Source organism: Megascapheus bottae, chromosome 14 (genome assembly GCF_031878675.1).
Source record: "Megascapheus bottae isolate mThoBot1 chromosome 14, mThoBot2.hap1, whole genome shotgun sequence".
NCBI classification, from domain to species: Eukaryota; Metazoa; Chordata; class Mammalia; order Rodentia; family Geomyidae; genus Megascapheus; species Megascapheus bottae.
Window position 1 is genome coordinate 949,723 of NC_143522.1, and position 22,442 is coordinate 972,164.

The 22,442-nt window shown below is 44.3% G+C and overlaps 1 protein-coding gene and 1 pseudogene across 2 annotated transcripts; both read left to right on the forward strand.

The window, feature by feature from the left end:
• Positions 1 to 438: 438 nt before the first annotated feature.
• Positions 439 to 9,391, forward strand: Dact1 (dishevelled binding antagonist of beta catenin 1). Of its 2 annotated transcripts, XM_090344201.1 has the most exons (5): positions 439 to 783; positions 2,959 to 3,091; positions 4,044 to 4,199; positions 6,246 to 6,264; positions 7,445 to 9,391. In XM_090344201.1, the coding sequence occupies exons 1-5, from the start codon at positions 439 to 441 to the stop codon at positions 9,366 to 9,368; spliced, it is 2,577 nt and encodes an 858-aa protein (XP_090200327.1). In that variant the 3' UTR covers positions 9,369 to 9,391. The 2 variants fall into 2 exon arrangements, with proteins under 2 accessions (XP_090200327.1, XP_090200326.1); XM_090344200.1 differs by lacking the exon at positions 6,246 to 6,264 and having other exon boundaries at positions 7,546 to 9,391.
• An 11,713-nt stretch (positions 9,392 to 21,104) lies between these two features.
• On the forward strand, positions 21,105 to 21,707 carry LOC150054496 (large ribosomal subunit protein uL30m pseudogene; annotated as a pseudogene).
• Positions 21,708 to 22,442: the final 735 nt, after the last annotated feature.

Here is a 22,442-nt window from a genome sequence, read left to right on the forward strand (position 1 = left end):
CTAGCGGCAGGGGGCGTGGCGCGGGGCGGGGCGCGGCGGGGGGCGTGGCAGCCGGGCGCGCGAAGTAGGCGGGCTGCGGGCTCCTGACAGTAGAAGGTCGGCGGGGGAGCGAGGCGCGGGGTGCGGGGTCGGCGCGGGGAGGCGGGCGGCGGGCGGAGCGGCCGGGCCACCGTGCGAGAAGGCTCTCCCGGCAAGCGGTAATCAGCGTCGGGACCACGACTCTGGACGCGTGGCGACAGCAGACGCTGCCTCCGGATCCGGGTGCGCTCCCTCCGGCTGCTGCACGCGGGATCCGAGCGCTCCCCGCCTGCGCCCCCAGCCTCCGTGCGGGGTCCCGCCTCGGGGCGGCATGAGCCGGCGGTCAAAGCCCTAGCGCGTCGCTCCTCTGTCCCGGCAGCTCCGCCGCGGCGACTGGCGGTCGCCGGCGGGTTGGGGACCATGAAGCCGAGTCCCGGCAGCGCGGCGAGGGAGCTGGAGCCGGCGGCGCCGGTCAGGGGCGAGCAGCGTGTGGCGGAGCCCGAGGGGCGCTGGCGGGAGAAGGGCGAGGCGGAGTCGGAGCGCCAGCGCACCCGGGAGCGCCAGGAGGCCACGCTGGCCGGGCTGGCGGAGCTGGAGTACCTGCGGCAGCGCCAGGAACTGCTGGTCCGGGGCGCCCTGCGCTGCTCCGGGGACGCGGGGGCCGCGGCGCGGGGCGCGGGCGAGCTGCCGGGGGACGCGGTGCAGCGCAGCCGCCTGGAGGAGAAGTTCTTGGAGGAGAACATCTTGCTGCTGCGGAAGCAATTGGTAGGTCCGTGCCCCGAGGTGAGCGCGGCAGGTCTGCCGGGGGCCTGGGGGATGGACGCAGGCGAGGTCGCCCCTGGTTTGGGGCAGTTCTTGTCCGGAGATTGGCGATCCCTCACCTCACCGACCCGTTAGGGTCTCCCAGTGCCGTCTTCCCGGGGCGCGCGGACTACCGATCCCCACACATGCCTAGGGTGTGCTTGCTTTGTGTCAGGTGAGGGGCTGGCGACCTCGCGCGGGTTATGGGGACCCAGGTGGTTCCAGCGTCCCCCACCCCCACCCTGCATTCAGGCCTCCCAGACTCGCCTGGTTCCAACCTGGAAAGTCTTTCCAGTTACACCAGCACATACCCCCTCCGCAGAGATGCGCGAACCCCGACTCGAAATGCCATTTTATTTGGAGATATCTCTGGTTTCATCTCCTCCAGTAGAGAGGGGACAAAAGCCAGGAGGGAGCTTTGCGGCGTGCTCGGCCGCCCAAGCCCGAGTTTTCTGATTACACTGTAGCGCCTGCGGGGAGCCGTTCCCCTCCCTCCCTCCCTCTCTCCCTCCCGGGGCTCTCCTCCAGCCGGCCTCTCCCACCCGGGGCGGGTGCTTCGTTCCAAATAGAAGTCCTTTGTATAAGGTAGCTAAAACTCGATGCAAATGATTGCAATTTGGCTGGAGAACTTGGCCCCCCCCCTTCATATTTGATGTGTCTTGCCAGCTGCGATTGGTGGCCAAGGTGGGAGAAGGAAGAACCTGCTCTCAGGAAACATTTATCTTATTGGATTTCTGTCAGGGCGGTCATTCTATGCAGGCTTCATTAATAGGGAAGAAAAAGAACTTTGGACCTTAATGTGTGGAGAACAGCTTTTGACCCCGCCTCAGAATAATGGCGGCAGCTTTGTTTCAGTCATCTCCAAATGTAGTTTTGGAAACAGCAAAAAGATCCCTATTTGACCATGTGATACGATCTGAAAGTAGACACAAGCGGCACATGGGCCCTCTAACATAAAGTGGCGGTGATGTGCGTTGTCATGTGTTGTTTTTTTTTTTTTTTGCATTACCTCTTAACAGCTTATTGAGTACCAAAGTACTTTAAATGTAGGGTTTTTTTTTTTTTCCCTGAAGGAAAAAAAAGAAACTAAAAATTTCCCAAACAAACTTGATTTATTTTTCCAAGTTTTCCAAGTCAAAGGACAGAAAGGAAGAGTAGCTCTTCCCTTTCATCTAATGGATGTGGCTTGTGTTCTAAGCTGCCTTTTGGCATTTTTTTTTTATGTTTTGGTGGCAACAGACCTGGTTTGCATATAACATTAATTTGAACCCAATTCACCTTGTTGTGTCTGATCAATTACCTTTTACATCGGTCTTGCACAATAGCACCTTTTTGTCTTCACACATCTCAGCATTGCTATTGGCACATTGCTATTGTCCACTTCAGGGGAGCAAGGCGGTAATGTCAGGAGCATTCCACTCCAGTCAGTGTTTATAGTACTATTTTCATTTGTAGACTTGGCATTCATGATTTGAACCAGATGCCTTTTGAGTTCTTTCGCCTTCCCAGGAGCAGGAAGCACTAGGTGGCGGTGTGAGTTAGCACAACCAATCTGTCACCTTTGGAAACCTTAGCTGAGTCCAAATCTTGATGGACCTTCCCTTGAGGGTTTTGAATTCTGCCAGCTCACATTATACTTGGCGCTGGCTATTAGTATTAGTTTCTCACTTTCAAAGGTTCTAAGACTGATTAAACCCCACAAAGCAACTAATAGAAAACAACACTCTGCAGGCCAAGACATTTGGCCAGAAAACCTCACCTAAGTAAGATTATAGTGTATTGTAAGAAATCTGTTACTCTGACATTAAATGCAAGAGCCTACTGTGAAGGTTTCTTGTGCGTTCTCTTTTTGGACTGGCTATATACCAGATGATTTAAAGTCTTTATGCAGTTTTATTGCTCCTACCTATAAAAAGTCAGTTTGTATTAGTTAAGACCTAAAAAAGAAGGCTTTTAGTTTAATGAGGAACTTTATATTGCCACAAAATGTGTCAAAGTACAGTTAAATTTTTTGAAGGCTTTTTTTAAATCTCAAGGTATCCAGTAAGATTCTAGTTTAAAAAGGCTTAGTGAACCTTTTAGTCAAATACTTAGCAGACTTTGTGTTTTGTGTGTGTGTTCCTGTTTTTTCCTAATCAGAATTGTTTGAGAAGAAGAGATGCTGGTTTGTTGAATCAATTGCAAGAACTTGACAAGCAGATAAGTGACCTGAGGCTAGATGTAGAAAAGACCTCTGAAGAGCACCTGGAGACAGACAGCCGGCCTAGCTCAGGTGAGTAAGTGCAGGACTGAATTCTGCACTCAAGGCTCACTGTAGTTAGTAATCTCAGACCTGCAAATAATAGTGGAGTTGATTTCTAACACAGAAATATTGGGAATTTGCCATTCTGTTGCATGAGAGTAAATTTAAGTCAACCACAAAATATTTTAATAATGAGATTGATTGGTCTGAATGAAGTCCCTTGAATTAAAAATGAAAGGTTCTATTCAAATTTCTAGAGTAGTGGTAAGCCTTTGAAATTTGAGAAAGTCAGAACTAGGCTGGAAAATTAGACACAGTTCTTGAGACTACTTCAAAAGATTTTTTTTCTTCTAAACCATTTGGCTACTTAGATAGAATTTTCTCTTAAAGTTATTCATTCTGAAACATTTATGATAAAGTTGAGGCTCAGAAAAATGAAAGTTTTTTTTTGTTTGTTTTGGTTTGGTTTTTTTTGGTGGGTCATGGGGCTTGAACTCTGGGACTGGGTGCTGTCTCTGAACTCTTCAGCTCAAGGCTGAGCCACAGTACCACTTCCCATTTTCTAGTGATTAATTGGAGATAAGAGTCTCATGGTCTTTAGTGCCCGGGCTGGCTTTGAACTGCAATCCTCAGATCTCAGCCTTCTGAGTGGCTAGGATTACAGGTATGAGCCACCACGTCTGGCAAAATCAAAGTTCTTCTACATCTTTAAAGGTGGGACAAAGTAGAAAGGCTGATCTGACAGTATAGCTTTGAAATATATCCATACCTATGCTCTTTGTCTTTTCCTATGTTTGAAATAAAACCATAAAATGAGTACTCTAAAATCTACTGAGACAAAATTGGCAAAACTTCTCCAAATCAAAGCAGTTAACCAACCAACCAAACACCTGTTCTTCCTCTGCAATTTACCCTTTTTAAGAATGAATGTGTATTTTTCCTTGATAGGCTCTTACTTGCAACCTTCGTTGTTAATTTATAGGGTTTTATGAACTGAGTGATGGAGCTTCGGGATCCCTTTCTAATTCCTCCAATTCAGTGTTCAGTGAGTGCTTATCCAGTTGTCATTCCAGTACCTGCTTTTGTACCCCCTTGGAGGCCACTATGACCATCTCAGACAGTTGCCCCAAATCCACAGGTAAGAATTTTAAGCACTGACAGAAATTTTAATTAGCTGATAAGGGGACTTAATGTTATCTAGCTCCAATTCTTGTTACAGATGGAAAAGCTAAAGGTCATGAATTTGCTCTACTCAAGCCATATCAACATCTGGAACCTGCAGTTTGATCTAGGCAAATACAACTAGATCTAATATCTAGAACTCATCTAATAGTTCTAATACTAGTACTAATCTAATATCTAATAGTGGCAATACAATGTGACTTTAAAAATGCTATTAGGTCATATAATGTGAAGCTAATTGAAAGGACCTCCAGGATAGTGAAACAAAAGCTATATAATGAATGATTGTTGTCCTTAATGTACTATGTTGTCTCTCATCTCCTTTGCTGTCCCTTGGTTATCTCATATTGGTATAGTATCTCACTTTGTTATCTGATATATTGAACTTATTTGTATTTGGATATTTGAAATTTGATAGGGAAGGGGGGAAAACCAAGACGGGGGGGGGGGGGTGTGGGGGGGGAGGGAAACGGGTACCAAGACATGTGAAAGGGTATCAATGTATGTGAATTAATGCACCTTCTATCTGGCAAATATCATGTAACCCTTTTACTAATTACAATAAAAAAAAAAGAAAAAAATGCTATTAGGTAAAAATGCTATCATAATACTAGAGGCTACTAAATGTGGCTTCTGAATCTTTGCTTAGTTCATTTGCCTTCCCTCCCCTTTTCTCCTCTCTCCTTCCCCTCCTCCTTCCTCCTTTTCCTTCATGCTTAGGTCTGCCAGGTCCATGTAAGAGAATCACAAGTTATGTTCAACCATCTTGTCTTAAAGTAGAAATTTGGGCATATAAGCTCTTGGCTGAAGTGGCGCTGTGGCTCCAGGGGTAGGGCGGTAGCCTTGAGCTGAAGAGCTCAGGGACAGCACCCAGGCCTAGAGTTCAAGCCCCATGACTGACAAAAAACAAACAAAACAAAACAAAACAAAAAAAAGCTGTTGGCCGAAACTCCCTATTGTCGGGGTTTTTACGCCCTGACTAAGATGAGGCAGAGAAAGGTTAGGGCCGACTGGCTGCCTTCACCCAGCCCTCCCTCTCCAGAGGGAAGACACAGACGCACCAGGGAGACTGTCACAGGAAGACTAGTTTATTCTGGAAGTACATTGGGCTAAAATAGGATGCAGGAGCCAATCAGCATAGAGGTGGGCATGGTAGAGAGGTGCTGTCCGAGAGGTCGGCAGGGCCAATCCCAGAGATAGAGGTGGCCTACTTTACATCACAAACCATAGCCAAACTTCCCAACAAGGTGTGACAGGCAGGTTGGATTTCAAGACCAGGAAACGAGCCCATTTTCCTAATGTGACATGCCCCATACCCTATCTTTGGAATGGCAGACTTGTGGCTGAAATCAATTACTCCAGCTTTAATTGTGTAATATTGTGATTTCCTTAGAGCAGAGCAAATATGATTGGAGCTGTCATAGGTGCTGGCACAGTTCATTGCACCTTAGTTTGCCTATGTTTTCAAGTGGGGTACAAGGTTCCATTTTTGAGTCCAGTCAAGACAAACATTTAACAGCTAAAATTGCTAATTGGTTGATAGCTCTCTGTTTGTATATGCTTTTGACAGAGAAATCATTTGTGGATGTATAGCACTTTTGTTATCTAGAGTATAGTTAGTTTGTTGGTAGTTGCTCCCTTTCACTCTGCAAATCTAGTTTCAGAGGGAAAATTTCCAAACCCATTAGAAGGCAGTATGCTATGGGCTTTATTTGAAGGCTTCCAAAATGTTCTGGCTCCCAGACTTCCTTGGTTCTCCCAAATACAATTTCATGTAACTGAGACAGCTGGGTTGGTTCTTGGGGACTGGCATACCTGCTTGGTACTAAACAGAAAAAAGGGATAACTAGTGCAACATAGGCAAACCCAGCCTTTAAATAAATACAAAAATAAATTTTTAAGACAAAGATAGGGTCAGGAGTTTGGGCTAGTGGTAGAGAGCTTGCCTAACAGGTATGAAGCCCTGGGCTTGATTACTTAGTACCACACAGAAAACGCTTAGAAGCGGTGCTATGGCTCAAGTGGTAGAATGCTAGCCTTGAGGAAAGCCCAAGGACAGTGCTCAGGCCCTGAGTTCAAGCCCCAGAACTGGCAAAAAAAAAAAAAAAAAAAGACAAAGTGCTAGAACAAATTTTAGAACAAATTGTTTACTGAGTCACAGCAGATAGATAAGCCATTTCCAATTATGTCTTTACAAATCTCATCAACAATGGATTTTTTTTTTCTTCTGAGAATGCTATTGAAGTTTAGAGAACATTCCCTTAAACAAGTGCCAGGTTCTAGCACTTTCAATGCAAATACCAAGCTGGGCACAGGTGTCTCATGCTTGAAATCCTAATTACTCAGAAGGCTGAGATCTGAGGATGGCAGTTTGAAGCCAGCCTTGGCAGGAAAGTCTGAGACTTTTCTCTCCAATTAACCACCAAAAAAGCTAGATGTGGAGCTGTGGCTCACGTGATAAAGTGGCAGGATTGAGGAAAAAAAACCCCAAAAAGCTAAGGGATAGTGCCTTAGGCCCTGGGTTTAAATTCTAGTACCTGCACCAAACTTTCTCCCCGCCTCCATTTTCCCCATCACAGTGAGCTGCAACTATTAGAATCTTGATATGCTTCATCTGAGATGTTCTTTGCAAATGAATAATCTTTATAAAATTAATCCTATTCTGGTAATTTACAATGTGTTTTCACTGAACAATGTAGAGCCTGTTCCATTATTCAGTAGTCTAAGTGCATTGTTATTGTCTAAATATTTTTTCTTCAGAGAATGTCTAATACCATCCCTTCCTCCTCCCCCCCAGTCCTGAGACTTGAACTCTGGGCCTGGGCTGTCCCTGAGCACCTTTTTTGCTCAAGGTTAGCATTCTACCATTTGAGCTACATCACTTTTTCTGTGATTCAGTTGGAGATGAGTCTCACAGACTTTGCTGCCTAGGCTGGCTTCTGACTTCTAACTTCAGATCTCAGCCTCCTGAGTAGCTAGGATTACTGGCATATGCCATTGGTGCCTGGCTAATATCCATGTTTTGTTCATTTTTTTCCCTCCTTTACCCACTAATACATGAACTTAATACAAATTAGTAGCTAATGGGGGTACTTTTGAATCCAGAATTCTTTCTCAACCTATGATTTGTCTTAAAAGTTGGCTAGAGTCAAGGTGGTGCTACTAACTTATTTCTTCAGAATACCTTTAAATGTCTTTCAGATGTAGAGAAGGTCCCTCTGAGGACCTGGAAAGGGGAGGGGGGGTGGCATTTTGCAGTTCTCTTTCTACACCACAATCTAAGTCCCTTGATGTCATTTCAGATGTGAATCCCAAGTACCAGTGTGATCTGGTGTCTAAAAACGGGAGCGATGTGTACCGCTATCCCAGTCCGCTCCACGCCGTGGCTGTGCAGAGCCCCATGTTCCTCTGTCTGACCGGCCACCCTCTGAGAGAAGAGGAGAGGCTGGGGGGCCATGCCGGTGACATCTGCCTCGCATCTGAACTCGACGACGCCACCAAAACGGACAGTTCCTTACCCTCCCCAAGCGGCTTGGGGTCTGCTTCCCACCCTTTGTGCACTAAGAAAATGGACGGCTACATCCTGAGCCTGGTCCAGAAGAAAACACACCCCGTAAGGACCAACAAACCCAGAACCAGTGTGACCGCGGACCCCACCAAAGGGCTTCTGCGGAACGCCAGCGTGTGTGTCCGCGCCGCCGGGGCCGCTCCCCCAGGCAACGGGGGGAACCTCAAGAATCCCAAGCCGGGGTCTTTGCCCTCCGGGGGGACACCGTCTTCGGACATCGGGGCCTCCTCCCCGCTGAAGCAGTGGTCAAAGGAGCCAAAGGCCGAGCCACTGGAGAGCCGGAGGCCGTCCCCGCCCCAGGGCTGTTCTGCGGCCCCTGCCCCCGAACCTCCACATGCCAAAGTGGCCCCCCAAGAACACGCGTGGGGTCCCGCCGCTGGGCCCACCGAGCCCCTCAAGGAAGGCAGTCAGCTCTCGGCTGGTCTCCCCAAAGACAGCCCCGGCAGAGGCCCGGGGCCAGACAGCAAAGCCCCGCAGCCCCCGAAGAAGATGGCCACGCTGAAAAGCAGCCTGCAGGCCGCGGCGGCCCCCGGGCCGCCCCCTCCGCCGCCGCCGGCGGCCCTCGTCGTGGAGGACAGGCCCGGCCTGGACTTCAAAAGTGAGGGCTCCTCGTCGCAGAGCACCGGGGAGGGTCGCCTGGTGAAGGCGCGGTTCATCCCGGGGCAGGGCCAGGGGCCGCCCGGGGGCTCGAGCGGCCGCCCGCACCCGAGGCCGCGCCACGCCGCCGCCAGGAGCGCCTCGCTGCGGCCCCGCGGCCAGGCCGGAGCCCCGCCTGCGACGCCCGCCTCGGGGCTGGAGAATGGCGGCCTGCCCACCGTCCGCGAGAAGGCCGCCCGGGCGGCCAGCAGGAGGTGCCGCTTCCCCGACGACCTGGATACAAATAAGAGACAGAAGAAGGCCCCGTGCCGAGGCCGGCGGAGCGCCGGCGGGCCGGGCGAGGCGGCGCTGCCCGCCAGGCCTCAGGGCGGCCACCGAGCCGGCCTCAAGGCCCACGGCGGCGGCGGCGGCCACGGACGGGAGCCCGTCGTGGCCAAACCTAAGCACAAGCGAACCGACTACCGCCGCTGGAAGTCCTCGGCCGAGGTCTCGTACGAGGAGGCGCTGCGTCGCGCCCGCCGGGGCCGCCGCGAGCACGCGGGCGCCTTCCCGGTGCCCGTGCCGCCGCCCTTCGCCAGCCCCTACGCCTTCGCCGCCGGGGCCGTGGCCGCCAGCGACTCCGAGTACTCGGCCGAGTGCGAGTCGCTCTTCCACTCCACCGTGGTGGACACCAGCGAGGACGAGCGCAGCAACTACACCACCAACTGCTTCGGCGACAGCGAGTCCAGCGTGAGCGAAGGCGAGTTCGTGGGCGAGAGCACCTCCACCAGCGACTCGGAGGAGAGCGGCGGCCTCATCTGGTCCCAGTTCGTCCAGACGCTGCCCGTGCCGGCTGTGGCCGCCCAGGACCTGCGCCGCCACCCGCCCAAGGCCTTCGTCAAAATCAAGGCCTCGCACAACCTCAAGAAGAAGATCCTCCGCTTCCGGTCGGGCTCCCTGAAACTGATGACCACCGTCTGAGTCCCGGGGGAGGGGGAGGGCAAGCACCCGCCCCCTGACTCCCACCCTCCGCATCCCCCGCCACGGGCCCCCACCCCCATCCCCGTCCCCAGTTTCTGAAAGCAATGACGTCATCTTAATTTTGGTGCACCGCGTTCGTCGACGGCTTTTCTTTTTCTAATGAAGGATTCAGTGACGCCTCATCTGCGTCGCGTATGGACAGCTCACTAGTGCCTTTGAATTGGAAGTGGTACAGGATGTGACTGCTAGTTAGAAGTAAATGCCGAGGCATTTTTGTTGTTGTTGTTTTTAAGGTGGAGATAGATAGTGAATGAATTTTTGTGTCTGAGCATCTCGCACAAAAAGTGCGGGTTTTAAGGTGCAGGTTTTTCATCTGGATGAGAATGACTGGTTCAAGGTCAAGTGGATGGAGTCTCGCACGTTACATTGGCTTCTTGAAGGCTGTGTCTGACATGGTCGAAAGCTAGGGCTTTCGCGTGGAAGGGCTTAACGTGGGACTTGTGTGTGACACAGGTAGGAAAGACAGCCATTGTTTCCTACAAGTGTTTTAATTTTCTTTTTTTAATGGTACCATCTACATTTCTCAGCTGTCTCCTCCTCCTCCTCCTTGTCTCATCTCAGAACTGTTTTGTTTACTGAACTCAGAGAACTTGTAGTCCAGACTCTTAAAAGTGCAGACGCAGCAGCCTGGCAAAGGGAGGCTGGTCATACCTTCAGAGGAGTCACAAAACCTCATCACACTCGGTGCCTAACCCTTTCCAGGGCTGCATAGCCAGAACACTGATGCCTTTCTCCACTTCTCTAATTTGTAGCCAGTACAACCATTTGTCCCTTGGAGGACAGCTTTGGGAAAACATTTTGGTCCTCTGGTATTCTTCTGGGCATGACTCCCAGCCCTCTGAGCACTCTGCCACCTAAGCACTGGCTCACACATTAGTGCAATCTAGTCCAGATTGGACCACTGACTATCTGAAAGGGCTTTTTGTCTTTTTTTTAAAAAAAGTGTTTGTTTTTGTAAACAGTATTGTGTAAAATTGCTTTTTTAAAGTACCAAAATATGCATGTTTTGTGCATGACTAGTAGTTGATTTGATATTCTTGTTGTTAAATTACTGTATTATATAAAAGGTATGTGTTTTTATATATATCATTGTGTAAATTTAATATAACATATGCTGTAATAAACAGTTTGTTGTACTGCTATTAAGTTTATTATTTGGGTATAAATCCAGATGTTCACACTGTAAGTTTTGTGATGGTTATTGATTTATATTAGACCTGTTTTACCATTAGAAAATTATTTTCAATAGTTAAAACAGGTTTTAGAAGCCAGGAGCTGGTGGCCCATGCCTGTAATTGAGGTTGAGATCTGAAGACAACATTTTGAAGCCAACTTCTGGCAAAAAAAATAAAATAAAATCCAAGAGACTGCATCTTCAATTGACTAGCAAAAAAAAGAACCAAAAAAAAAAAAGCTTTTATTATTTGCGGAATAAATAATGAGTAAGTAAATCTAGAAAACCAGACTTCTATAGAATTGCATGGTGGCCAGGTATGGTGGTTCATGCCTATAATCCTAGCTGCTTAGGAGGCTGAGATCTGAGGATCCTGATTCAAAACCAGCTCAAGCAGATACCTCCTGTAACTCTTATCTCCAATTAACTATTCAAAATTGGAAGTGGCTGGGAGGTTCAAAGTGGTAGAGTGCCAGCCTTAAGCCACAAGAGCTCAGGGATAGCTCTCAGGCCCAAGTTCAGGTCTCATGACTTGACAAACAAAAACAAATAGAATGACATGGTACTTTAATATTGAAGGTGAAGTTTAAAGCTATTTAAAAAAAAAACATTTTAATTGGAATTGAGTTTTGAAGTCAGGGTCTTATAGCTTGGCCTTCTATATGAGCTATGTCCCTAACCATATTTGCTTTAGCTATTTAAAAATTATTTTATTGTTATTATAAAGGTCATATACCGAAGAGTTACCCTTTTTATTTTTTGTGTTACCCCTTTTTAAAAATTTTTTGGTTATGGGGCTTGGACTCCGGGCCTGGGCACTGTCCCTGAGCTTTTTTTAAGCTATAGCCCACTTCTGGTTTTCTGGTGGTTAATTAGCTTTAAGAGTCTTACAGGGACTTTTCTGCCTGGGCTGGCTTTCAACCACGACCTCAGCCTCCTGAATAGGTAGGATTACAGGAGAAGCCACCAAGGCCCAACACAGTTAAATTATTTTAAATTAAATTGAGGGTATCGTTTTCACTCTAAAAACTTGAGCACAAATTTTCTAAGAGCAAGAGTATTCTGTATAACCACATCATACTGATTACAGCTAAGGAAAATTAATAGTAAAACAATACTTACTCATATTTATCCTTAAAATTTCAATTAGTTTCCAATTAGTTTCAGGGTTGATTTTGTGTGTGAGAGTATATGTATGTGTGCATGCCAGTAGCTTTTTCTGCTCAAGATTGGAGCTCTACCACTTGAGCTATACCTTCACTTCTGGCTTTGTGCTGGTTAAGGTAGAAATCTCAAGGATTTGTCTGCCCAAGCTGGGATACTACTCATGAGCCACTAGTACAGAAACTGCTTTCAAGAACTTTTAAATAGCAGCTTCCCATTCTCTTCTGCTCCCAACCAGGATTTGAATAATATACATTGCAGGTAATAGGTTATAGATTTTTAAATGCTTTTCAATTTAGAATAGTCGTCCCATATGAAAAAAAATAAGGACATTGGCTTTTTAAAAGAATAGTTTTATAAAAAGTATCTACCCCTGGGATTTGATTGTTTGCTTATATTTTAACCATCTGGCTCCTCATTTTCTATAAATCATGTGAGGCACGATTGAACTCAGGTAAAATATTCTTGGCAAGATTTTACTAGAGGTGTGTACTTTTGTTATTTCTTACCAGGAATGTGTCAGTTTGCCCCACTATTACTGAACTTAAGAGTGATCCATGGGCAGGAGTTTGGTCTAGTGGTAGAGTGCCTGCCTAGCATGCATGAAGACCCAGATTCGATTCCTCAGTACCACATGCATAGAAAAAGCCAGAAGTGGTTCTGTGGCTCAAGTGGTAGAGGTCTAGCCTTGAGAAAGCCCAAGGATAATGCTCAGGCCCTGAGTTCAAGTTCCAGGACTGGCAAAAAAAAAAAAAGTGATCCATTGGCGTAAATTTATCTATTATAAAGGTAAGTTTTCTTTGCAAATAAAACTAGGAGATTCTTTGGTACTGTAGATATAATATCATTCAAATCCCACTTACTAGTTTTAGTTTATATTGCTGTTCTTTTCCTAACTCAGTTACTGCTTGCAGGTAGTAGAATGGTGGTTTTCTTTTCAGGAATTCTGAGAAAAGATTTCTTAACGTATTTTTCTGCTTTTCTCTTTAAATAGCACAATAGATCTGTGGGATTTTGTTTACTTGATTTCTCATAGTTGCTTAAGTCTTTCTGATGGTTTACATGTCCCAAATTTTACCAACGGAAAGGCAAACTTGTGTCTATCAGAATTTAAACTCAGGTATTTTTGTGCTGCTTGATTTGGTTGCTTGAATCCTATCCCCAGATCTGCTTTTTGCAGATTATTTTGGAGATGGTGTCTGGTGGACTTTTCTGCCTAGCATATCCTTGAATTGTAATCCTCTGGGTATCAGCCTCTTGAGTAATTTGGATCTCGGGTGTGAGCCACTAGAACTAGAAGACAAATTTTATTAAAAGGATCCTATAGTGTCATCTTAATCCCATAATTCAAATACTTATTAAGGCATGCGATTTAATTAAAAGTAACTTTACAAATGGTAGGTATGAGTTGCAATTTATTTTATTTCATTTTATTGAGATGATATCTTGCTTTGTAGCCCAGGCCAGCCTCATATTCAAACTATGTCCTCCAATTTGGCCTCATCCTCTTGCTTCAGCCTCCATGTGTTGGCATTATAGTCACTGTGTGTGCCTCTTCAGAGGATAACATTTTCATACAACAAAAATCCTTTATTTTTATTTTTGAAGTGTTATTTTTTTCTCATTTTGTCTACCTCATCTCTAGGAAAGTTTCCCTCTTTGTATTTCTCTGAGCTTTATAATGGAGCTTTATAATGATCACACCTCTTAGCACAACACTTTTTTATTTTTCTTTTCAAATGGGACATCTTTTTATTGGAGGGCGGGGGATGAGCTGTCCTGGGATTTGAACTCTAGAACCTTATGCTTGCTAGGTAGGAGTTGTACCACTTGCATCATACTCCTAGCTATATAACAAACATCTTGTGTGTGTGTGAAACTTAGAGAAATTCTACAAAATGTAGAGACACTAGCGTGTGTGTGTGTGTGTGTGCGTGCGTGCGTGCGTGCGTGTGTATATGAGAGAGAGACAGATATCCTGGGGTTTGAACCTTGGGCCTGGATGCTGTCCCTGAGCTTTTTTTTTTTTTTTTTTTTTTTGCATAAGGCTGGTGTACCACATAGGTCATAGCTCCACTTCTAACTTTTTGGTATTTAATTGTAGATAAGAATCTTTTGGACTTGCTTCCTGAGCTGGTTTTGAACCACAATTTTCAGATCTCAGTCTTCTGCATAGCTAGGATTACAGGTATGAGCCACCAGTGCCTGGTCAAGATACTAGTCTTACATTATTTGTTGTTGTTGGCTGTGGGATTTGAACTCAAGACCTGGGTGCTGTCCCTGAACCTTTTAGCACTTCAGCATTTTGAGCCATAGCGTCACTTTTAGTTTTCCGATGGTCACATAGAGATAAGAGTCCCATGGACTTTCCTGTCTGACCTGGCTTTGAATGGTGATCCTTAAGATCTCTGCCTCTTGAGTAGCTAGGATTACAGGTGTGAGCCACCAGTGCGCAGCTTCTTTTATTCTTCTGATGGACATATATGCAATTAGTTGTTCTGCATTTCCAGTTCTTTTTTTTTTTAACTGGATTTTATTGTTGGGATAATGTGTAGAGGGATTACAGTTACATTTGTCAGGTAGTGGGTACATTACTTCTCGAACCTTTATACCCCTTCTCATGTTTTTGTTCCCCTTTCCCTCCCTCCTCTGGCTTTGCCAATTCTTTGACTATCTGTCTACACCAGGCCAATTCACAGGAGAGGATGATCTCATCATTGTTAAATGCTTGATCCTCAAGACAACTGTGATCTATAGTCAGTTTTGGAATCATAAGTTGTTCTCAATGAACATGATTCTTGGAAGGGGATACTTTTCAGAAAACCATCTTTCTAGTAATTGCAGTTTAAGTGACATAAAAGAAGTATGAAAAACAGGATTTTCAAAGAACACTAAGTTTGTTTTTAATCCATTGCTTTGCTTTCCCATATCTAACTAGTGGTACTATACCCAGAAATGAAGTTTTGTTTATTATTTTCACTGCTATAGTTATAAAAAAGTCCATTCAAAATGTTTTTCCCTGAAGTTACAAATGCTCATTTTCAAAAGAAAAGAAATGTATCCAAACAATATACAAGTTTAAACAGCATAGTTTCAGTGCTCTTCAATTTCAGTCTTCAGTAAGTTCAGAGTATCTCCAAACTCATATGCACATACACTCTTGACATCTGCACTTTTTTTTTTTTTGCCAATCCTGGGGCTTGAACTCAGGGCCTGAACACTGTCCTTGAGCTTTCTCAAGGCTAGACCTCTACCACTTGAACCACAGCACCATTTCTGTGGTACTGAGGAATCGAACTCCAGTCGTTGTACATGCTAGGCAAGCACTACCACTAGGCCAAACTCCTAGCCCAACATTTGCACCTTTTAAAAAATAAAGTCTGGGGCCAGGAGCATAGTCTAATGGTAGAGTGCTTGCCTAGCATACACAAAGCCCTGGGTTCAATTGCTCAGTACCACATACGTAGAAAAAGCCGGAAGTGGTGTTGTGGCTGAAGTGGCAGAGCGCTAGCCTTGAGCAAAAAGTGTCCAAAGACAGTGCCCAGGCCCTGAGTTGAAGCCCCAGGATTGGCAAAAAATAAAGTCTCAAGTTATATGTGTTATTTCTTCACATACATTTTACACTTCATGAACCAGAAGGTAAATATTCCCTAGTATTTGTAATAGAATTCCCAGCATTTCTTTCCTGAGGAAAGAAATTGAACAACATTGATTAGATGGGCTATTTGAGTTTGCCCTGCTAAGAAAAAATTATGATACTTAGCTACGAAGTATATTCAAGAGTTTCACATGTGCACACATATTACCTTTCTAGTGTTCTCATGTATTTCATTATTGTGTATTATGAGCTCACTTTCAGTAAGCATACTAATAAAGACATTCTGTAAGACTGGGTTAGGATTTGCCATTCAGAAAAATGTTGTGTATTTTCCTGCCAATTGCCTCAGGCATATTTCCAGCCTGGACCACTTTGTGAGTTGATTTGTCTACTTTGAGGTTCCCTGACTACACGGATAAATTCAAATCCTAATTCCATGTGAGGATAGGCTGTGGTTAAATGTTCTGAAAGGAAAACTTTCCTAAGACAGTCATCCTTATTTTCATCTTCATCTTGGGCCAGTAAGTGAATTTCTTATTCTCATCATGGGCCAGCAAGTGATTTTTATTTTTCATTCTAATTTATCATTATGAGTGTTGCCCTTCAAAGATCTCTAGGGTATAGGGAAGTCTGGGTCTTATCCTATGGTGTGGGGACCACTTCTAGTTCCTAAAGCACTATCCAAGCCGAAGCTCCTTGCTTATGGAACTAGCAACATTTTTTCCCCTGGTCTCAAGCCCCAATCACACATGGTGAGGGGGGTGGTTAATTATCTATCATTTCTAAATGTTTTACAGTGACAACAAACTTTCCTGTCCACTGTGTGGCTGAAAGCAAAAACCTTAGGGCCTTTTGTCAATAAGTTGGATCTAGATTCTTTAATTAAACAGCTTTATTGAGGCAACATTGAAGTACGATAAATTGTATACATTAATATAGTGTTAGCTCATCAATTTTGGCATGCTTTGATATAATCGCTGTTTAAAATTTTTCTATTACTCAGTAGTTTTCTGGAGATCAAAATCCATCTCTTTCATCCTTTCTCCCAGATAAGTAATCTATTTCTGCCACAAATGATTATTTTGTATATTCTAGAATTCTATACAAGTGGAATTAAGCTGTATGCTCCCTTTTTTACCTGATTTTTTTTTTTTTTTGCCAGTCCTGGGCGTGGGCTCAGGGCCTGAGTACTGTTCTTGGACTTTCTCAAGGCTAGCACTCTACCACTTGAGCCTCAGTACCACTTCCGGCTTTTTTCTATGTATGAATCGAACCTGGGTCTTCGTGTATGCTAAGCCAGCACTCTACCACTAGGCCAAACTCCCAGCCCCTTTACCTGAAGTTTTAATTCAGCATAATGATACTTTGATTCATGCACATTGTTTCATGTGTCATATATCATTTATTTTTATTGCTCAGTTGAATTCCTTTCTCTGAATATACAACTATTAGTTTAGCATGTGTTTGGTGGTGGTCATTTGGGTTATTTCTGTAAGGTTCACTGGAAAGGAAACCTACCACATGGTTCATGCAGAAAAGTTTATTGGGGGGATAGTAAACTTAGGGCTGACGTGAAATGGAGGTGTGTGAAGACAGAGGGGAAAGAGAAAGAGGAAAAGGAAAAAAGGAGGAGGGGACTTGTGTGAGCAGGATTATATAGGGAAAGATAGGAGGTGGGACCACAGCAGATGTGGAAGTAATCTCAGAGCTTGGGGAACCTCTTACTGTCCAAGAGAGGTATAACTAGGGAAGTCCAGGATGTGTGACCTTGGCAGATGAGGAAGTGACCTCAGAATCTGGGGCCCTTTGCTGACTCACAGGTGATTACTGTTTTCAGGCAGGTGAAGAGAAAGGGAGTGGGGGACTGTTCTCCCAGGCAGATCTAACAATTTCCAGTTGGGCTATTTCAAACAAAGCTGAAATGAATATTCATGCAAAGTGTGTGTGTGTGTGTGTGTGTGTGTGTGTGTGTGTGTGTGTGTGTGTGTAAGTGCCTTTGTTTCTCTTGGGTAAATATTTAGGAGTGGAAAGACTGGGGCTAATTATAGGTGTCAGGTTAACTTTGTAAGAATTTGCATAAAATGTTTTCTGATTTATAGTAGTTTTTGGTCCTCCTTGCAGCATGTGAAAATTGGAGCTGCTCTATATGCTTGTCAGAACTTGACATGCTCAGTCTTTTTAATTTTAACCCATCTAATGAAAGTGTTGTGGTATTTCAATAAGATTTTAATTTGCATTTCCCTGTTGATAAATGAGGTTGAGCATCTTTTCATGTACTTACTGGCTATCTGTATTGATTGGGTTATTTGGATTCTTATTATTAGGTTGTAAGAGCTTTCTTTAACTTCTCTGTAAAAGTCTTCTGACATAAGCTGTGAAAATATTTATCCTCCAATTTGTAACTTGCTTTTAAAAATCTTTAAGTAGTGGTATATAGGTGTTTCAATTTCAATTCAGCATGTCAGCGTATGAGTACAGTACATTTTTTTTTTTTTTTGCCAGTCCTGGGCTTGAGCTCAGGGCCTGAGCACTGTCCTTGGACTTTCTCAAGGCTAGAGCTCTACCACTTGAGCCTCAGCACCACTTCCGGCTTTTTGCTATGTATGTGGGGTACCGAGGAATCAAACCCGGGTCTTCGTGCATGCTAGGCAAGCACTTTAACCACTAGGCCAAACTCCCGGCCCCTGAGTACAGTACATCTTGATTAATGCCACTCCTTCCATCTTTCTCCCCGTCTGTTCATTCCTATCCAATCCTCCTTATCTCATTAACTTTTTCACACATGTACATTGAACATTGTGACTGTACTTGCCAACCCTTCCTCTCTCCTCTTATCTGCCCCCTTGTAGTTCTTACTGGGACCTTGTGCATATTAGCAGACTAGGCAAGTGCTCTGCTATTGAGCTATGTCCTTATTACTATTGTTACTATTATTTGGTGCTGGTACTGGGGGCTTGAACTGAACTAGACATCCACATCTGGCCACTGCCATCCTTGCCCCATGGTGTACAGTATGGTCTGGCATCTTGTCTTCATGGTGTGTGAAGGTGAAGTCCTCACTTTCCAGGTGAGGGGTGTACCTGAATCCCTGGAGGCAGGGGGCAAGCACTGGGCTAATAGGTTACTAAGCCTGTCAGTCCAGTGCCAGGGACTGGGAATTTCCTGTGATCCTACCCCCTGCCTGGACCCTATTTAGGCCCAGATCAGCTCAGGAGGCATTAGGCCATGCCATGCTCCTGTCCTGGCTCTTCTCTGGTCATTATGGCATCCCACTTCTGCTCTCCATTGGAGCTGAATTGGTTTGTTGGTATTGTTTTTCTTTTCTCTCTGGCCAGTTTCCTGACTGTGGTAAGTGTATTTTCTGGCTGCTGGTCTTTGAGACAGAAGTTCACCAGTAGTCACACTGGACTTTTAATAAAGACTCCAAGGTACCACCTCTCAAAATGTGGCTTCTCTTGCTTTCCATCTTACAACACAGATCTCAGGGTCTGAGCTCTGTTCCTTAGCGTTTGCGCTGAAGGCTCTTACTTGTACCAGCTGAGCTACAGCTTTACTTCTAGCTTTTTGGTGGCTAAGAGTTTCTGGGATTTTTCTGCCTGCTGGCTTCCAACCATGATCCTCAGATATCAGCCTCCTGAGTGTTAGGTCTGCCTGGGAAAAATGGCCTCTTTCCTAGAAGCCCCAGGCCAGCATTCTTAACCCAGGTAAATGGCTCTGGTGGTGGCAGTTACCCCTCCCCAGGCTCGGAGGTCACATCTGCCTTGCTTGCCTTCCCAATCCCACCAGTCCATGGGTGGACTGGCAATTTGCTCTTGACCCAAAAAGTGCTTTTCTCCCCGAACCAGATGGCAGTTTCCTTTTGGCTAAACCTTACACTCAGTGGCTAGCATGATTGCCATAAGCCACCAATAACTGGCTGTTGTGGTGTCTTACAAAGAACAAAAATGTTACACTTTGATCCAGTTCAATTTCCTATTTTTCCCTTTTATGGTTCATGACGTTGATATCACATCTAGGAAAACATTACCTAATCCAATGTTGCAAAAATTTCCTTCTATGCTTTTTTTCTAGAGGTTTTTGTGGCTTCTGGTTTACATGTAGTTCAGTCGCCTATTTTGAGTTAACTTTTGTGTATTTTGTAAGACAAAGGTAGGTACTTACATTTTCCAAACCGCCAGTTGACTCACACTGTTTGTCGAAATGACTTTATTATGTATTGCTACTTTTCTTAGAAATTCAATTTGTAATTTGCGTAGGGGTCTATTTCTGTATTCTGTTCTGTTTATCTATATGTCTTTTTTTTTTTCTACCAATACCAAACTTGACTTTTGGGGCATTATAATAAATCTTGAAATTGGGTCCTCTAATTTTGTTTTTCTTCTCACCTTCTTTGTCTTCCTGCTTCTCCTCTTCTGCCTTTTCCCCCTTCTTTACTTTGATTATTGTAATTCATTTATATTATCATCTAAAGCTTAGAATTGGATTTTCTCCTGCTGGGAATTCTGCTGAAACTTGTCTTGGTACCCCATGAGGATAGCGTATATAGGCATATTGTCATCTTAACAATGATGGGACTTGAAATCCTTAAGTATGCTCTATCTTTTCATTTGCTTAGGTCCTGTTTAATCTATTTAATTTTCTTTAGTAATATTTTACAGGGATTTTTTTTTGGGGGGGGAGGATACTGGTCCTAGGGCTTGAAATCAGGACCTGATGCTATCCCTGAGCTTCTTTTGCTGAAGGCTAGCACTCTACCCCTTGAGCTGCAGCTGCACTTTCAGCTTCTTTTGAGTAGTTGATTAGAAATAAGAGTTTCATGGGGCTTTTCTGCCCCACTGGCTTCATATCTAAGCCTCTTGGGTAGCTAGGTTTATGGGTGTGAGCTACCAACAGCTGGCTTGTCTTATAGTTTTTTTGTTTGTTTGTTTGTTTTTGCCAATCTTGGGGCTTTATCTCAGGGCCTGGGTCATGGGGCTTGAGCTTGGCCTGGGCGCTGTCCCTGAGCTCCTCAGCTCAAGGCTACCGCCTTTCCCTGGAGCCAAGCCCCACTTTCTAAAGGTTAATTGGAGATAAGAGTCTCAGGTCCTTTTGTGCCAGACCTAGCTTTGAACCTTGATCCTCAGATCTCAGCCTCTTGAGAAATTAGGATTACAGGCCTGAGCCACTGCGACCGGTTCTGACTTACAGTTTTAATGTGCACATTTAATCATCTTTTGTTGGATTTATTTCTATCTGTTTTATGAGTTTGGTTGATAGTTTGAATAGTTTTTGAAATTCCATTTTCAATTGTTTGTTGGTGTTATACAAATGAACAATTGACGTTTGTATATTAACCTTAAGTCTGGAAACTGTTACATTTACTTACTAGTTCCAATAATTGTTTTGTAGATGCCAGCTTTTGATATTAACCTGAAGCTCTCTAGCCTTTATTCATTTTTTCCAGTTCTTTCTCTTTCTGTTCTGATTCAGTTTAGATCATTTCTATTAATCAGTTTTTCATCTTCATTTAACTTTTTCTTTGTTGCTCTATTTTGCTATTGAGCCTGTCTAGTGACTTAAAAAAATAAAAATTGTGTTTTTCTTTTCCAAAGTTTCCAAATGGTTCTCTTAAAAAAAAAAATAGTTTGTGGCCGGGCTTGGAACAGAGCGCGTGTGTGGCTGAGACACGGACTGGCTCAGGGGTGCCACGCCGTGCTCTGACCTCTGCTCGGCTTCCCCTGGGTGGGAAATTGAGGCTGGAGTTTTAACCTGCTGGATGCTTAAATTGCTGCATTCTTCTTCACCAAGACCTCTAAAGAGAACAGCACTACCTTTATGGCAGGAATTTTACGCTCAGTAGTCCAGATACCCCGAGGCCGATTACAGACTGTGACAAAAAGTATAGAGCTTCTCATTGGTACAGACTGGATTCGTCATAAATTTACCAGATCAAGGATTCCAGATAAAGTGTTTCCGGCTTCACCTAAAGACCACAAAAAGTATGGTGGGGATCCACAGCACCCTCATCAATTACACATTGTTACCAGAATAAAAAGTACACAGAGATGTCCATATTGGGAAAAAGATATTATCAAGATGCTTGGATTACAAAAGGCACATACCCCTCAAGTCCACAAGAACATTCCTTCAGTGAAGGCAAAACTCAAAGTAGTCAAGCACTTGATAAGAATCAAGCCCCTGAAGCTGCCACAAGGACTTCCAACAGAAGAGACTATGTCCAACACACGCCTCAAGAGCACAGGGGAGTTAGAAGCACAATGGCATCTGAAGCCTCTTGAGCAAGGAACAAAGTCCTGAGGCCACAGCAGCTTCAGATTAAAAATGCAAGTCTCTTTTGTGTAAAGTCAGATGAAAAAGTATTCTCCTTAAAATGGTTTAAATCTTGGTCATTTTCATTGACAAAAAAATAGTTTGTATTTCTTTACAGAGAATTTCTATCTCTTCTTTTCAAATGCAGTTTTATTTTTTTCATGGGGCATAATTATAATAGCTTTCTTAAAGTCTTTCTTGATAGCTTCAAAATATGGGTCATTTTCAACATGATTTCTCTTCTGGCCTGTGTAACTGTGATGTCTAACAGACTTCCTGGAAGTTTTCTTTTTTTAATATATTTTTAATTATAATTAATAGAAGGGTTACATTATAGTCACCAGATAGAAGGTGCATTACTTCACAAACATTGATACCCTTTTTCATGTCTTGGTCCCCATTTCCCTCCCCCCACCCCGCCCCTCAGTTTGTTTTCCCCCCTTCCCTATGCTATTTCAAAAACCCGAATAAACATATGCACAATATATCAGATAACAAGGTAAAATACTGTAACCAGATGAGATAACCAAGGGACAGCAAAAGAGATGAGAGATAACATAGTACATTAAGGACAACAGTCACTCATTATATGGCTTTTGTTTTCCTGGAAGTTTAAGATGACTCTATTACATGAAATTCTATCCTAATGATGACTTGAAACCTGCCACTACAGGTGAATCAGCAGACTTATTTGAAATTGACATTCTTTATTGTAATTTTGTTATTTTCATTTTTATTTTTTTTGCCAGTTCTGGGGCTTGAAGTCAGG

What these genes read in the sequence shown, in the direction of transcription:
- Dact1 (XM_090344201.1), top strand. Translation starts at nt 439, where the DNA reads ATGAAGCCGAGTCCCGGCAGCGCGGCGAGGGAGCTGGAGCCGGCGGCG. An exon ending in TGCTGCTGCGGAAGCAATTG is followed by an intron (nt 784 to 2,958) that starts GTAGGTCCGTGC and finishes TTTCCTAATCAG; the next exon opens with AATTGTTTGAGAAGAAGAGA. An exon ending in AGACAGCCGGCCTAGCTCAG is followed by an intron (nt 3,092 to 4,043) that starts GTGAGTAAGTGC and finishes GTTAATTTATAG; the next exon opens with GGTTTTATGAACTGAGTGAT.